At 41.3% G+C, this 16,663-nt stretch overlaps 1 protein-coding gene across 1 annotated transcript; it reads right to left on the reverse strand.

Moving 5' to 3' along the window:
• Window positions 1-1,865: 1,865 nt before the first annotated feature.
• Window positions 1,866-16,663, reverse strand: LOC113019180 (heterogeneous nuclear ribonucleoprotein C). Its single transcript, XM_026162720.1, has 8 exons — window positions 14,080-16,663; window positions 13,178-13,449; window positions 4,842-4,914; window positions 4,707-4,754; window positions 4,411-4,577; window positions 4,207-4,320; window positions 3,671-3,822; window positions 1,866-2,720 (listed from the first exon to the last, which is right to left on the reverse strand). Exons 1-8 carry the CDS (start codon window positions 14,163-14,165, stop codon window positions 2,631-2,633), a joined length of 1,002 nt encoding a protein of 333 aa, XP_026018505.1. The 5' UTR covers window positions 14,166-16,663; the 3' UTR covers window positions 1,866-2,630.

Consider the following 16,663-nt stretch of genomic DNA (forward strand, 5'->3'; position numbering starts at 1 on the left):
CAGCTAGTCCAACTTAAGTAACCAAATGTCACTGCTGTTTAGTTCTGTCTTCATTTATGTTGGAAGTGATAGCTGTAATGTTGCCAACTCCTCAGTAAGAAAAATGCTATTGGCTGTCCTAAAAGTCGCTGGAACTCGCTAAATGATGTAATCGCCTAATTTGCATAATTGGTCATGCGCAGGTAATTGTAACAGACGTAGGAGAGAGAAATAACATTGTGGAAGAGACATGAAGTGAGTAAAAAACACCCAAAAGCATTTAAAATATGTTTATGTTTTTTTTTTTTTTTTAGCAATTATTGTTTTTTTCAATGTCACAATTCTGACCCTCCCCCTTTGTGGACTTGGGACCGGTGTTCTGACAAAACGTCCTACCATAAGTGGTTTATGCACATTTCTGCTGTCACAGAGTAACTCCAGCACAAATGTAAGTAGGTATGACGGTTTGCCACTTAACTTTGCCCATCTGAGTATGCTTGTAGCCCACATTCATAAAGCCAGGACGGTTTGCCACTTCATTTTACCCGTTAAAGTATGCTTGTAGGTCACATTCTCAAAGGTAGCATGGTTTGGCACGTAATGTTACCCGTCAGAGTATGTTTCTAGCTCATATTCACAAAGGTAGGATGATTTGCCACTTAATTATAGCTGTTAAAGTATGCTTGTACGTCACATTTACAAAGGTAAGACGGTTTGGCACTTAATTTCATGTTGTGCGCATGTGTAGAAACAATGGGTAGGATGGATTCCCAGAACACCTGGCAAAAGTGACTCGAAATAGACACTTTTGCCAGTTACTTTGAGTCTGTGTGTCTTTTTAAGTAGTTTTAAACCTTACTACAGTACTTATAAACTGCTTACCTGTCATAGAAACCGATTTCTAAGTTTTCAATGATGGGAATGATGCCTTTTAGTGCCTTGATTTATTTTCCACCTAAACATGATATAGCATGTTTAGGTGGAAACAAGTGAGCTAACTTCCTGCTGACTTCTAACTCAGTTAAATTTAATACATTCTGCCTGGATATTAAACTTAATCGTTACACCTGGTAAAGCAGCAACGCTGATCATTTTATTAAAGATGAAAGAATTTAGACAGTTTTTAACTCAGTGATGCCGCAGTGATCGTTTGATTTTGGGACCTGAAGCGGACGGCGTTTTGGACCCAGATTACTCCGCGAGGCTCCTGACTACAGTAGCCATAATGCTCCAACAATCCATCAAGCGATGCGGCTTCGTAGATTACCAAAGTTGCACTAAAACATTTTTTGACAGATTTTTGAGCGCTGTGTACCACATAAAATCGTTTTGAGGTCAGTAAGCACAACCAGAATTCAAACATAAGGCGCACCGGATTGTAAGCTGTATATTTTTGAGAAAATTTAATTTTAAGTGCGCCGTATAGTGCGAAAAATACAGTATTCATACAGCACTTTCACGTTCACACACTCACTCCAATGGATGCATCAGGAGCAACTCGGGCTTCTGCATCTTGCCCAAAAGACACTTTGGCATGCAGCCTGAAGAGTACAGGAGCCCGCGATCAATCTGCTTTCTTTCTAATTGGTAGACAAGCCGCTCGACCAGCTGAGTCACAAGTCTTGTGTGATGTGAAGGGTCAGTGTGCACAGCTGTTAACAAACCTTTGTAGGAATTTTAGAGCTAAAACTAACTACATGGACCTGGAGGTATATGAGAAAATACCAAATTAGTTATAAAAATCCTGCTCACTGAAGCCTCAACCTGTCAACTCAGCACACTGTTGCATAACGCAGTTTCTCAGTTCAGTTCATTGATTTAGCCCCACCTGAATGCCACAGCGACTGTGTGCATCTGGACTGGATGAAAGGCTCACAGAGGCTCCACACTGGAAAACATGTTTATTCACTTTTACCAGTGCAGTCAGATGAAACAGGAAACAGAAGAGACGGACACAAACAAACATGGAGCATCACTGCATTACACAAGTCAAGGTCAGTAAAGGTCATCACACCTCCGCAGCACACAAGACTATTTCAGGACCAGTGAGGATCTGTGTGGCCACAAACGAGCACATGCTTGTGGCATTATCCGACAAGCAGAAGTCCAAGATTTTCTGAGAACAAAAGAAGTACTCTTTGTGGCCTTTGTGTGGGCCACTTATTGGGACACACTGCCACCTGCTGGTTAGGAGGCAGCTGTGCAGCAGCTGGATCAGCAATACATTTTAAATGTTAAAACGTCTAGCAGGAGCCCACCAACATTAAAGACTACACACTAGTTCAAACCGCGGCACTTGAGCTAGCTAGCTAATAGCTGGTAAGGGACTCGATTTTTCAATCAGTTCTTTAATCCGTTGTGACAAATCGTTCAAACACATAAAACGTTACAGTTAAGCTCGGCTGAGTTTGCTGTTTATGTGAAAGAAGCAGAAACATGTTCATATAAAAAGTCAAATAAAAAAAAAAGAGTATATTTACCTTCCCGACTTGAAAGAAAATTCTGAAACAAGTACTTCTCATATCTGTGAATTTGTACATGAGAGGAGTGATAGCTACCATATGATGTAAATAACTGTCCAGTCAGTTCAGCAGACATGACCACTGCGTACAAGTCTGGTGTGGAGAAATGTGAGTGTGTGTGTTTCACATTCAGGATTCATCTCCGTTAGCACTATCGTCTTCTCCTTCCTCCTGCTCACCTTCATCATCATCATCGTCCTCTCTCCCTCTGCTTTTCGTCTGCACACAGGGACACACACACAGGACAAAGGTTAACGTCAGTATTTGACACATGGATCAAGCAAATGAAGCCCAAACTCCACAGTAGTTGGGACGGTGTGTAAAATGTAAGTATAACTATCAAATGCAATGATTATGATCAATATATATCTACAACGTATGCAAGGCCTCTGCCGACAAAGACTTCATCTGTATACCTTTCAGCACTTATGAAGCTTTTCCACATCTCTAAAAGTGTTTCTGAGCCCATGCAGTGATTTCCATGACACAGTCATGTCTGTTTTTAATGCAGTGCTGCCTCAGGGCCCGAAGATCAATACTGGTCTTTGGCCTTATGCTCTGAATCTTTTGATGACGTTATGCTCTGTAGATCAGCGGTCCCCAAACTTTTTTGCGCCACGGACCGGTTTATGCCCGAAAATATTTTCACGGACCGGCCTTTAAGGTGTCGCGGATAAATACAACAAAATAAAACTAGTACCGGTACCGAAAAAAAAGAAGATTTATTTATAAGACACGTGAAAAGACCCAGAAAAACCGAGTTAACGATAAAAATGATAACAAAATAACGCTGAAAACCGATAAAAACCCTGAAAACCATACATTTCACACCTGAGCCTCAACTCTCGTGGCCCGGTACCAAACGACTCACGGACCGGTAAAATGAGCTTCTATTTTTCACAAAACAGTAAAATGTCCAGCTTTAAACATCTGATATTTCCTTTGCTCTACTATGAAAGAAATATTGTTTTATGGTTTTTGGAAATAATTTTATTTATATTTTAACATCATCCCAACTTTTTTGGATTTATGGTTTTAAAAATAAATCATGTTAGGTTCTTTGCACTAAATTCGCCTGTTGAATAATAGCTGAAAACAAACTATGTGCATACAACAACTTGTTTAAAACAGCTGCTGATGTCCTCCTTTCCTTTTCCCCCTGTCCTCACCTCATCTTCATCCTCCAGCAGGTCTCCCTCCTCCTCTGAGTCATTCAGCTCCCGGCTCTCTTTGCCCCTCTTCAGACTGTCTTCCTTCTTGCTGGAGGTAGATGAGTGGAGAGGAGACACTTCACCTGGCTCAGGTTTGGAGCTTTTCATCTCTGAGTAGAGGGTGGAAAGAAAACACACAAAAACACTCAAATAAAAAGCTGATTTTTCTGTTTCTGCCAGTCTGCTCCATACCTGGAACGTTTATATAATTGATGGCGCTGGGTGCATGAAATGTATATTTAACATTTGCATAAGCACCTCCATGACTCATCTTTGTGCAGCGTGAGTCACAGAGAATATATTTGTGAAAAAAAATGACATCTTTTGTTTTGGAAGAAGTGGACTTTGCTTGAACTGGTATTAGCTAATGCCAACCAGACAAGTAAATAATCACGTACACGTGTCTGTTTGTAAATGCATTCTTGGTCTCACATTGGAGGTTTTTAGGCTGTTGACGTGATGCCTGGCTGCCCTAAAATCAAAGTAGGACCCACCTGATTTCTTGCTGTGGTCCTTCTCCATGTGGTCTAAGCTCTCCAACAGGTAGTCCACCTTGTGTTTGATCTGTGTAAGCTCCCTTTTTATGGTCTGTAGATCATCTGCCTTCACTGTAGGGGAAGTATGGGATAAGCCACTACTGAGATGACCTTTGGAAGTCACCAGTAAAGACGGCATGGATGACTCTGTGAGGAACCTACTTGTACGTGAAGTTCTCTGGCTGCTCTTGGAGGAGGAGGAGGAGAAGCTGGTCTTGGTTCGTCGGCTCCCTCCGCTGCTCAGGCTCACCCTGGGACGTTTGGAGGGGATGACCGCGCGGGACAGAGGGGGAGGAGGAGGAGGCACCCGGGACTGGTAGGAGTACATTCTGAGAAGGAGAGCATCAAAGTGTTGAGCTTACTGGCTCTGCAAGCTGCTTTACAACCCCCCAGCTGGCCAAAAATGTGCTGAGCAGCAGGCAGATTATTCTTACATGTGTAAAGAATAAACTGCTTACCTGTCATAGTAATCTCTTTGGAAGTCGTAGTCCAAATCAAAAGATGAACTGTGAAAAGAGAGGGGACAGAAAGATTAGCCAGCAATGTGCTAAAGCTGCTGCACTGTGACTGAGAGCAAAGCAGCATGCACACACCTGTACATGTCTCCTGCAGATCGCTTCACTGTCTTCGATCTATGAGGCTTCGGTTCACCTGCCAGATTGATGTCTGTAGGAGGAGAAACATCGAGGTAAGGTAGGATGGACTAGAAATCCAGGAAAGAAAAACGCTATGGGAGAGAATGTGTGAAATTTCATCAAACACATCACACCACATCTCCATCTGGTATGTTATTTTTGTCAGACTAGTGCAGGTTTTACCTCTAACAGACTGTATCGGCAAATAAGTCCTCACGTTTATTTTTATTTGCCTGAACAACAGAGAGGCTCCTCTGCTCTTGTTCAGAGTGGATATGAAGCAACTCTCCTCTTTCTTTACTTCATTTTACTTGATTGTAACACTAGAGGGCAGCAGCATGTGTTTAAACTGTGAAATGGGAAGGACGTCCCAGATTTTAATCTGTAGGTGAGCAAATAAACTGCACATTGTAACAGATACAAGTCAGGGAGTGAACATATTTACAGCCTATACTTTGTGTCTCCATACAATTTTCTAAATGCACTCGTGATTAGAAAAATAGGAGGTTGGAAAATGTATTCATTTGCTTTCCTGCCAAATTAGAAAGACTGATTTTGCTTTCAGTGCAGTAAATATAAAGCTACTGCCACAACTTTACCTATATCACATATACGCTGCACAGAAGGAGGCATACCTAGATCACAAAATATGGTAACAAAATATACTATCTAACACTTCCAAAAGTCTTTAATGTAGTGCAAATAGTATTATATTATTGGTTAACTTGCTTTATTCTTCAGTGACATTACCAAGCAATACCTTAACATGCTGTTTGTTGGAGCTATTTGTTCTTTATTTTTGTTTTTGTTCTTATTTTTGAAATTAGTTAAAGTTTGTTGTTAGTTTACTTATATTTTGGGGTTTATTTGTCGGTTAATATTTTGTTTTAAATGATTTGTTTTGTTTGTTGTTATTTTGTTAAATTAGTCAGTAAGAGCTGTAGGGCCATTTTGTTTCTATAAATAAAGAGACTGGTATAGGACCAGCATGCATTGGGGTGGGCCTATGGTTTTTTACCAGAGCAGGAGAAGCAGTAGGAAGGATCTTGTTATTGCTTGCCAAATGGATAAATAAACCAAAACTCTCAACTAAAAGGTTTGGACAATGGACTTCTTTTGCCTGCGTACGAAATATTACCTCAGTGCAGCAGTGGCTTGTGGACTTTAAGTTGTGGGACGTTTGATCTTACAAAAGTAAAGGAATTGCCACTACACAAAGTAAAAAACCTTCCCGTGGACAAAGGAATAATCCTTCATTAATGGATATAAGGATTTCAAGGATCACCGTCGAACTCGAATAAAAGTTATTGGATCGTCTGGTGAGTAATCCAGACGGATTTGATGTTGAAGCCTGGATCAACATGTCACTCGTTCATCAAAGCTGGTGAGTGATAATATTGTTTAAGCCGTAAAGGAAAACGGTGAAACTATTGGAGTTTAAAGACATAATTTCACTACAAAGACTGATGAACTGAGTTTTGACGTACTAAATTGGTGCATAATTGGATCTAATTGAAACATGCCAACGCCCTCTGTGGAAATGTTTGTCCGCTGCAAAAGGCAGGTAAATGGATGTCATGTTTGTACTTTAGGCTATGGACTCTCAGTGTGCTGTGCATCTTTATAAAGTTTGAAATAATCCAAGAGGACAATAAAAATGTCGGATATTAAGAGTAAACGAGAGGATGACACTGAGATGCAAGCAGAGAAAAGAAGCGTTAAATTTACGCCAAAAGGTTTGTATTTGTATATAAAGACATGCCAAGAAAAGCGCAGTTCAATGTGTAAGCAAGCATCTAAGTACATGGGGAAAATTTCCGCTTTAATGACCTCACATGAAAACGTTAAGGAAGTGTCTTCTGAATTTGGGAAGTTTATTAAATGCTATCAAGATGCAAACGCTTTGCAAGAATCCTTTTTAAGTTTGCCACTGCCAGAAGATGAAGTGAAAAGGCAAGTTGCACATTTTCAGTCGAAGGTGACAGCATTCTCTGTTTTTATGGACAAAGTAAAGGTTTGGTTGCAGGAGGCGGGCGAGCCGTATACTGAACAAAACAATACTGTTCGCAATGATAAAGCTGTTGAAAGTTTGGATGAAATAAAACCTGAAGACAGTGTCTCTAATATCTCAAGTGTAAAACCACCTTCAAAAACCTTGTCACAGCAAAGTCGAATTTCATCAACATCTTCCGCATGCATTAAAGCTGCGGCTGACAAGGCAGCGCTCATGGAGCGACTCGCTGCATTAAAGAAAAAACATTCTATCGAAGCGCAAGAGGAAAAACTGAGAAAAGAAAAGGAGAAACTGAGAAAAGAAAAGGAGACATTATCCTTGGAAACAGAGCTGGCAGCCACTAATGCAAAGCTTCGTGTCTTAAAAATAAATTCAGTTTGTAGCTCTGAGCATTCTGATGGAATGAACTCTTATTTTGAAAGAGGGCACGTACAAGAAGCGCCTAGTTTAAATCCTTGTGCCGATACATTTGTTCCAACATCAAGAGATTACTCTGGTATAAATTCTGCATCTGAATCACAAGTAATCGTACCTAGACAAAGTCAAACCCAACATCAGGTTGATGATTCAGCTCAAGTGACGCAGCAAACACAGCCTCAGTCTCCTACTTTGACTGGGAATTGCACGAAGGAGATTGTAAATATTATGCAAAAACAAAATGACATCACTACTTTGCTTGTAAAACAAAACTTATCTTCTGTCCTCCCCGCCAGAAACATCCCTGTGTTTGATGGAGACCCTTTACAGTACAGGTCATTTATGAATGCCTTTGAAAATGGAGTGGAAGCTAAAACTGATAACTGGAGCGACTGTTTGCATTTTTTAGAGCAGTTCACTAGGGGGCAGCCTAGGGATTTGGTGCATAGTTGTCAGCACTTACCACCTGAGCAGGGCTATTCCACAGCCAAAGATCTTCTTGAAGAACATTTTGGGAACGAAAATAAAATTGCCTCTGCATATATGGAGAGGATTGTGAGTTGGGTACCTATTAAAAGTGAGGATGTGAAAGGTCTACAGTCATTCTCTCTTTTTCTTCAAGGATGTTCGAATCTAATGCAGCAAGTTGTTTATATGAAGGAGTTGGATTTGCCCTCAAATATGAGAATGGTTGTTATGAAACTTCCATACAAATTGAGGGAAAAATGGAGAGTTGTTGCCTATGAACTGCAGGAACAAAATGGTTACAGAGCAGTATTCACTGATCTGGTTGCCTTCATAATAAAACAGGTAAAAGTAGCATCAGATCCAGTGTTTGGCAACATACAAGACTCACAATCTGGAAGCAGCTTTAAAGCTTCAAGTTCTACCAAGCAAAGGAGAAAAGGAAGTAGTTTTGCCACTAATGTCAGTACAGTGCCAGGAATCAAAACTCAATCAACTGGAAGCAGAACAACTTCTGCCGTTCTGCATAGTTGTTTGTTTTGTTCACACAGCAACCATTTACTAGAGAATTGTAAGGAGTTTTAAAGCTAAAACGCATCAGGATAAGTTGACTTTTATCAAGGAAAGGGGAATTTGTTTTGGTTGTTTAAAAGTTGGTCACACAAGCAAAGACTGTAGGAGTCGTTTGGATTGCGACGTGTGTCACCAAAGGCACCCAGGGGTTCTTCATATAGAGCGAAAGGATCCAGGTGCGTCTTCGGAACAAACTCAACAGAGGACAAACTCTAATGTCAACTTTTCAACTGCAACCACTCAGACATGTGGGTATATTGGGGCTGGTCATGAAGTTGATGCAATTTTTTCTATAGTTCCAATTCAAGTTAAGAGCCAAAAGAGTAATAAAATTGTGCAAACCTATGCGTTTTTGGATCCTGGAAGTTCAGGTACATTCTGTACAGAAACTTTGGCAAAAAGGCTGAATGTAAAAGGTAAAAAGACCAATATCTTTTTGAGAACAATGAGTCAAGATAAGATTGTTAGTACACAAGTTCTGTCTGGTTTGGAAGTGTCTGGTTTGGAAGCAAATGATTTCATGCCATTGCCAGATGTTTTGACTCAAAAGACTATGCCAGTTTCTACAGTTAATATTCCCCAGCAAAGCGACATCGATCAGTGGCCTCATCTTAAACCTGTTAAACTGTACAACGTTAATGCAGATGTGGAGCTACTGATAGGCACTGATGCTTCCAATGTTTTGGAGCCATGGAAGGTGATAAACAGTGTGGGAGGTGGACCTTATGCTGTAAAAACAAAAGTTGGCTGGGTCATAAATGGTCCCCTGCGCACTGGAAGTAACAGTGGAAATAAAACCAACTGCACTGCTGTAACAGCCAATAGGATTTCTGTTGAGCGTCTTGAAGACATGTTGATTAAACAGTACAATCATGATTTTAATGAAAGATCATCAGAGGAGCAGACTGAAATGTCTAGAGAGGATCTGTGTTTCATGGATATTGTTAGTAGTTCAATAAAGCTTATTGGAAATCATTATCACATTGATTTGCCTTTCAGGAGAGCAGGTTCCAGTTTGCCAAATAACCTCTGTGTCGCGGAGCAGCGTCTCCAGAGTCTCAGACGGAGATTTGAAAAGGATACTCATTATAAGGATGAATACACTAAATGTGTAAACAACATGCTTGAACGAGGATATGCCGAGTTTGTGCCTGTAGATGAGTTGCACAAAGATGATGGAAAGGTGTGGTACATCCCTCATCATGGAGTGTATCATCCCACAAAGGGCAAATTAAGAGTTGTGTTTGACTGTGGAACAACTTATAAAGGAGCATCATTGAACAGCCAGCTTCTACAGGGACCTGATCTCACAAACTCGCTGGTTGGGGTTCTGATCAGATTTAGACAAGAGCCTGTTGCATTAATGGCGGACATTGATTCCATGTTTCACCAAGTTCACGTCTCAGAAAAACATGTCAACTTTCTCCGTTTCCTGTGGTGGCAACATGGCAACACTTCAAGGTCTGCACAGGAATGCAGGATGAAAGTGCATTTGTTTGGAGCTGTATCTTCGCCAAGTTGTGCAAATTATGCTCTACAGAGAACTGCAGATGATAATGCACAACAGTTTCCAGCTGAAGTGGTTGATACAGTCAAAAGAAACTTTTATGTGGATGATTGTTTGAAATCTGTTGCTTCAGAAGAGGAGGCAGTGCACATGGTGAAGAGGCTGACAGATATCTGCGCTAAAGGAGGATTTAAGCTTTCAAAATGGATCAGCAACAGTCGCACAGTGCTCATGTCAATCCCAGAGGAAAGAAGAGCAAAGGAAATTAAGGATCTGGATTTGGACACAGATCAACTTCCAGTTGAGAGAGCACTGGGTTTACAGTGGTGCATAGCAACAGACAAGTTCCAGTTCAGAACCTCCCTGCAGGACCGTCCAACAACCAGAAGGGGAATTTTGTCTGTGGTCAGCTCACTGTATGATCCTTTGGGAATCTTGTCTCCCTTCAGTATGCCAGCTAAACTGTTGCTACAAGAGCTTTGCCGACAAAGTTTGAAGTGGGATGAAGTTATTCCCCACTCTCTTTCCCAGCGGTGGCGTGATTGGCTGGAGGATCTCCAGCTGATTTCAAAGTTTAAAGTGGAACGTTGCATTAAACCAAATTGCTTTGGAAGACCAGATAGGGCACAACTTCATCATTTTTCTGATGCAAGTCAAGATGGGTATGGAACGGTGTCATATTTAAAGTTGGAAAAGAATAACGTCACGCATGTTGCTTTTATCCTGGGAAAGGCTAGAGTTGCTCCTCTCAAGCAAACTACAATTCCCAGGTTGGAATTGACGGCTGCAGTTCTTGCAGTTCGGGTGGACAGGCTTCTGCAAAAGGAGCTGCAAGTCAGGTTGGAAAAATCAGTTTTTTGGACTGATAGCACAACAGTACTGAAATACATCTCCAATGAAACCAGAAGATTCAATACTTTTGTTGCAAACAGAATTGCTGTTATTCGGGAAGCAACAGATGTGAATCAGTGGAGATACGTTTCTTCTAAGGAGAATCCTGCAGATGACGCATCCAGAGGTATGAGAGCTGGGGATCTCCTCAAATGTAGGAGATGGATAAAAGGGCCAGAATTTCTCTATGAGTCAGAAAAGGAATGGCCTAAACTGGATGTGGAGTACAGTGTAATTTCTGCAGATGACCCAGAGGTCAAAAGGGACCTGACAATGAATGCCATTGTGAGAGAATTACAAAATCCTACCAGCTATTTTATCCTCTACTTCTCGTCTTGGGCAAAACTTAAAATCTCTGTAGCCTGGCTTTTAAAGATGAAAGAGGTCTTGGTGTTGTTGGCACAGAAGAGGAAAGAGTTGCTTGCTGCAGGTTTGAATAAGAATGATCCGGAAGGTCAGAAAGAAGTGGAGATAAGAATGGAAAGATTTAAGACCACTTTGAAGAAAGGAAATCTCACTCCAGAAGACTTGGCAAAGGCAGAACAAGCTATTCTTCAATATGCACAACAACAGAAATTTACGACTGAAATGGCTTTAATCCGCAATGGCCTTAAAGGAGTCTCTAAGGGAAATTGTCTCTACAAACTTGATCCAGTGTTGGATGCAGGAATCCTCAGAGTGGGTGGCCGATTGAATAAAGCAGCCATGCCTATGGAATTAAAGCATCCTGTAATTTTGACAAAAGATATGCATGTGTCAACACTGATTTTACGCCATATCCATCAAAGGTTGGGACATGCAGGAAGAGCACACATGCTGTCAAAACTAAGACAAAATTACTGGATACTAAATGCAAATTCTGCTGCCAGGAAAATCATCTCTCGTTGTGTCACGTGTAGACGCAACAGAGGAAAGTTTGTTGAACAAAAGATGGCGGATCTGCCTGAAGAGAGAGTCCTGCCAGACATAGCTCCATTCACAAATGTTGGAGTGGACTATTTTGGACCTATAAGTGTTAAAAGAGGACGAAGTCTCCTTAAAAGGTATGGAGTTCTTTTTACTTGTTTCACCAGTCGTGCAGTACATCTGGAGATTGCATGTACACTTGATACAGACTCTTGTATAAATGCTGTGAGGAGGTTCATCTGTAGACGAGGCCCAGTTTCGACCATCAGATCTGATAATGCTACAAATTTTGTTGGGGCGAATCGAGAGTTGAAAGAAAGTTTGACTGAGCTGGACCATGCCAAAATTCAAAAGGCTTTTGTTCAGGATGGCATGAAATGGAACTTCAACATCCCAGCAGCTTCTCACCAAGGCGGTGTGTGGGAGCGTCTCATTCGTTCAATAAAGAATATTTTAGCCTCAGTTCTTAAGGAGCAAGTTCTGGATGATGAAGGACTCCACACAGTCTTCTGTGAGGTTGAAGCTATAATGAACGACAGACCCATTACTAAAGTTTCAGATGACTCAAATGATCTTGAAGCACTGACACCCAATCACTTGTTGTTGCTGAAAAATAAACCAGTTTTTCCACCAGGACTGTTTCATCCAAGTGATTTGCATGTCAGGAAAAGGTGGAAACAGGTACAGTACATGGCAGAGTTGTTCTGGAAGAGATGGCTTTCTGAGTACCTACCTTTGATGCAAGAAAGACAAAAATGGATGAGGACTAAAAGATGTCTTATACCTGGAGATGTTGTTTTAATTGCAGACGCTACAGAGGATCATGGATGATGGCGAAAGTCTTAAATGTAAACCAGGATGCAAAAGGCTTGGTGCGTTCTGTGAGACTACAAACAAGGACCAGTGTTTTGGAAAGGCCAGTGACAAAACTTATTTTGCTACTGGAAGCCTCATCGTGAAGAAAATCCTCAATGAAAATTAAGGATTTGTTTAAGGGAATAGCTCCTCCTTTTGGGACTTTAAAGTAATTGTGATTGTATGCACAATTAGGGGCCGGAGTGTTGGAGCTATTTGTTCTTTATTTTTGTTTTTGTTCTTATTTTTGAAATTAGTTAAAGTTTGTTGTTAGTTTACTTATATTTTGGGGTTTATTTGTCGGTTAATATTTTGTTTTAAATGATTTGTTTTGTTTGTTGTTATTTTGTTAAATTAGTCAGTAAGAGCTGTAGGGCCATTTTGTTTCTATAAATAAAGAGACTGGTATAGGACCAGCATGCATTGGGGTGGGCCTATGGTTTTTTACCAGAGCAGGAGAAGCAGTAGGAAGGATCTTGTTATTGCTTGCCAAATGGATAAATAAACCAAAACTCTCAACTAAAAGGTTTGGACAATGGACTTCTTTTGCCTGCGTACGAAATATTACCTCAGTGCAGCAGTGGCTTGTGGACTTTAAGTTGTGGGACGTTTGATCTTACAAAAGTAAAGGAATTGCCACTACACTGTTTTTTTCCTCCATCTCACCTAGCACCTGTCCAACGATCATGCGGCCGTCCTCCCCGGCCACGGCGGCCCTGGCGTTCCTCTCGTTGGAGTACTGGACGAAGGCGTAGCCCTTGTGGACGGAGCAGCCGAAGATCTTGCCGTACTTGGAGAAGATCGCCTCCACATCGGCCTTGGTGACCAGCAGGGTGTTGAGGTTGCCGATGAAGACGCGGGAGTTGAGGGAGTGGGGGTCGGTCTTGTTGGTCACGTTGCTGCTGGCCATCAGGCTGGAGGAGGAGGATGATGACCAACTGGCAGGGAGACAGAAAGAGAAGGGTGAGTGCATGGGTGAAGATAGCAGTGGGGAAAGAAAAGCAGGTCAGCATGTGGAGGTCAGCAGTGTTTAGAGAAACAAGAAGGTGTGATATAGATTTGTCTTGTACTAAAGTTTAATGATAATCTCTGCTCAAAGGTCAGTGTGAGTGTTGAACCTTCAAGTTCTTTAACGGTATGACTTGAATCACACTGCCTTTGAGAATTCAGAATGATAGTCAGTGAATTGATTATTGATGAATTTCTTTTGATCTAATAGTTTATAAAACATCCAAAGATGAAAACCTGACTTCTAAAATGTTAAAACCAGCAGCCGTTCCAACTAATTTTTGGCATTTTGTGTATGAAAAGCTTCACATGCTTCGTCATTGTGAATACAGGTATTAATTCTCTTTAATCAAACTGAGTTCATTTATCTCTAATTACATAATAGCCTCATTATAATCATATGAGAATGCCACTGCAATTACTGTTACGCACAAGGAACTTTAAGTTGTGCTTCTTACCCCTTACACACTAACTGCAAGTTTGCACTATCAAGAGCATCTAAAAATAGATACTAGACAGAGTAGACAGTGTGATCGGGTCATGAAGCAGCCAGCACTCACTCCATTGTGTCTGTACTCGGGTCGGTGGAGGTCTGCCTGTCTGTGTCTGTTGGAGAGAAGAGGATCGTGGAGAAGCTATGAAACATGGAGACTGTGGGGGGGATTTTTGCTGCACCTCCAAAAGATAGGATTTTTCCTCATATTTGGCCAAAAAAGGGGATTAAAATGGAAAGAGGTGTTAAAATATTTTAAAAACCTGTGGGATAAATTGTTGTTATGACAAAAACAAGCATATTCACTCGTGAGCAAATCCAATAACCTTCATCCTCCACAGAGGGTGAAGAAGCTAAAATGATTTTCTTTGCATTACAGCAGCTGGACAAAGCTTATAAAATGTGTTGTACAGCTTAATAAACACAGCAACCTCTGAAGTGCCGACTGCATCAAAATTGGATCGTCGCACACCAGGAAGTTTGCGTCATGTGCACTTCGCGAGTCTGCAGGTACGATCCCCTTCTTTCGGTGTATGCCAGTAACAATCCGCCATGTTGGCTGCCACATGTTAGAGTCCCCTCTGACGGCTCTGCTGACATGAAAGTTTTGCATCACGTCATGTTTCACTTGCATCGGTGCAGTTTTGGAAGCTTCTCCTGTTGCTGTTCTGCATAAACGCACAGTGTATGCATGCAGTCAGTGGCGTACCAGCGTTGATTTTAATTAGTACAGTCTTGCCACACTGTTGCTGGATTGCTGTCTCACCAGTGGCCAATACTGCAAAGTTATGTAACACTGCAGGAGAGGGGGACAAGTCCCTGAATGCAGTGTCAAAGCGACACTACAGGAAAAGGGTGATTTCATAAGAAGTCTTTATTTTATTCTGGTCACAATTCTGTAGTACACTTTAAACCCCAGCATGCGGGAAATGATCTTCTTTGCTCAGTCCCCAGAGTCATTCATCTCATTATCCACCACTTCAGCTACTGCAAAGTCACGCCTCAGCTGCCAAAACAACGGCGCCCAGCAGCCTCTCCCCGCTCTGGCTGGTGACTCCTAGCAGAGGATTACAGTTTACAGCATTCCGGCCACAGCTGAAAGCGCTGCTTGCCACTGCATGATTTTGGCCAGGATGCGTCTACTGTTTGGCGAGCTGACAGGACGTCTACAACATGGGGCGTGTTCAGGAGGTGCCGGGGACAACTGTGGCCTCTTTAGCTTATGTTTCTAAAGCTTTGTGGGGGGTTTAGGCAAGAATATCAAGGCACACGTGCACTCTAGTGTGATCTGAATGTCTGATGCTAAACACAACCAGTCAAGTTATATTTACACACAAGATGGAGAAAGGAACATTAAACCCTTGTATGTTATAGGCATGTGGATGGGAAGCTTGTGTTTGGACTGAAACAGGCAAATATCTTGCAAACACCAATTTTGCAATTTTCAAATCTTTGGGCACATGCCCATCAATTGGAGGACCTTGTTTGTCATTTATGTGTAATGATATTTGGAGCCATTTGTGTTCACTTCCTTTAACTAGCATTCACTGCAGGCCTGTTACGTTTCCAGTTCTATTCAATTGCATGATAGTTTGTGGTCCCCTTGTGATTTAATTCTAAATTCAACATGTGGGGGCTCATTATTCAGGAACAACTGCTTATTATAGTCACTCATTAATGGCTCAACACACCTCTGTGGAACTTTTCTTATCCACTGCCTCATCTGGGCCTCATTTTACAACTCCATAAAAAACCTGTTCACTGTTCAGCTTCCCTCTGAGTGTTGGATTTGTGTTTGTGCTTCAACTGTGACAACACACTGCAGCTCTCAGGATTCATGCTTGAAGACAGACCAGACAAAATGACAAGAGCAGCTCTGCTAGAGGTTTTTTTAATACACATTCAGGGAGCAGAAAGTGGCGACGTGGTCGTCACCAGAGGTTCTTTTGATTTGTTTTCCAAATCAGATCAGAGATGATGGAGGTGAAAAGGTGAAATGGAACGTGTTAAAAAAATATCTGAATTTTAAAAAAAAAGAAAAAAAGGGGCAGAAAAAAAAAATCAGTGTTTAGTGATTACTGAATTAGTCACTCATTAAGGTTATTTCCCTTGCATGCTGCAGTAAAAAGCCACTTTAGGGACAGATAATTGCCTCTTATAGAGCAGGCAACTTTGTGTTTACGTAAGTAATGGAGCACTTTTTAATTTGTCAATTAACATGCACACTCACAACAAAAAGAACAGGGGAAAAAAATCACTCCAAAGAAGGAGAAACAGTCCTCTTTTTGGTCTCTGTCGGTGCTTTTCCTTCATCTAAGCACTTTATGTGGGAAGATTTGAAGAGGTGTTATCCAGCAATCAGCTCCAACACAAACTGGGCCACTCACAATCAACAGCATGATGCATCTGATTATCACAAACTGGGAGGCGCATTTATGAGGCCATTAGGGCCAAACAGTTTGAAAATTAAGTGGCTGATTTCTCTTCTTTTACAGCACCCAAAGCCCCCCGAACTACTCTCTACTTTTAAACAAAAAAGAAAAAAAGGGGGTGGTGGGGGAGGTAGAAAATAGACTAATGCCAAAAAGGGGTGAAAGTGGAGTAATATATTAAAAAAAATGATGCAAAAGTTGAGGTGAAAAAACAAAAAA

Source organism: Astatotilapia calliptera, chromosome 3, assembly GCF_900246225.1.
Source record: "Astatotilapia calliptera chromosome 3, fAstCal1.2, whole genome shotgun sequence".
NCBI classification, from domain to species: Eukaryota; Metazoa; Chordata; class Actinopteri; order Cichliformes; family Cichlidae; genus Astatotilapia; species Astatotilapia calliptera.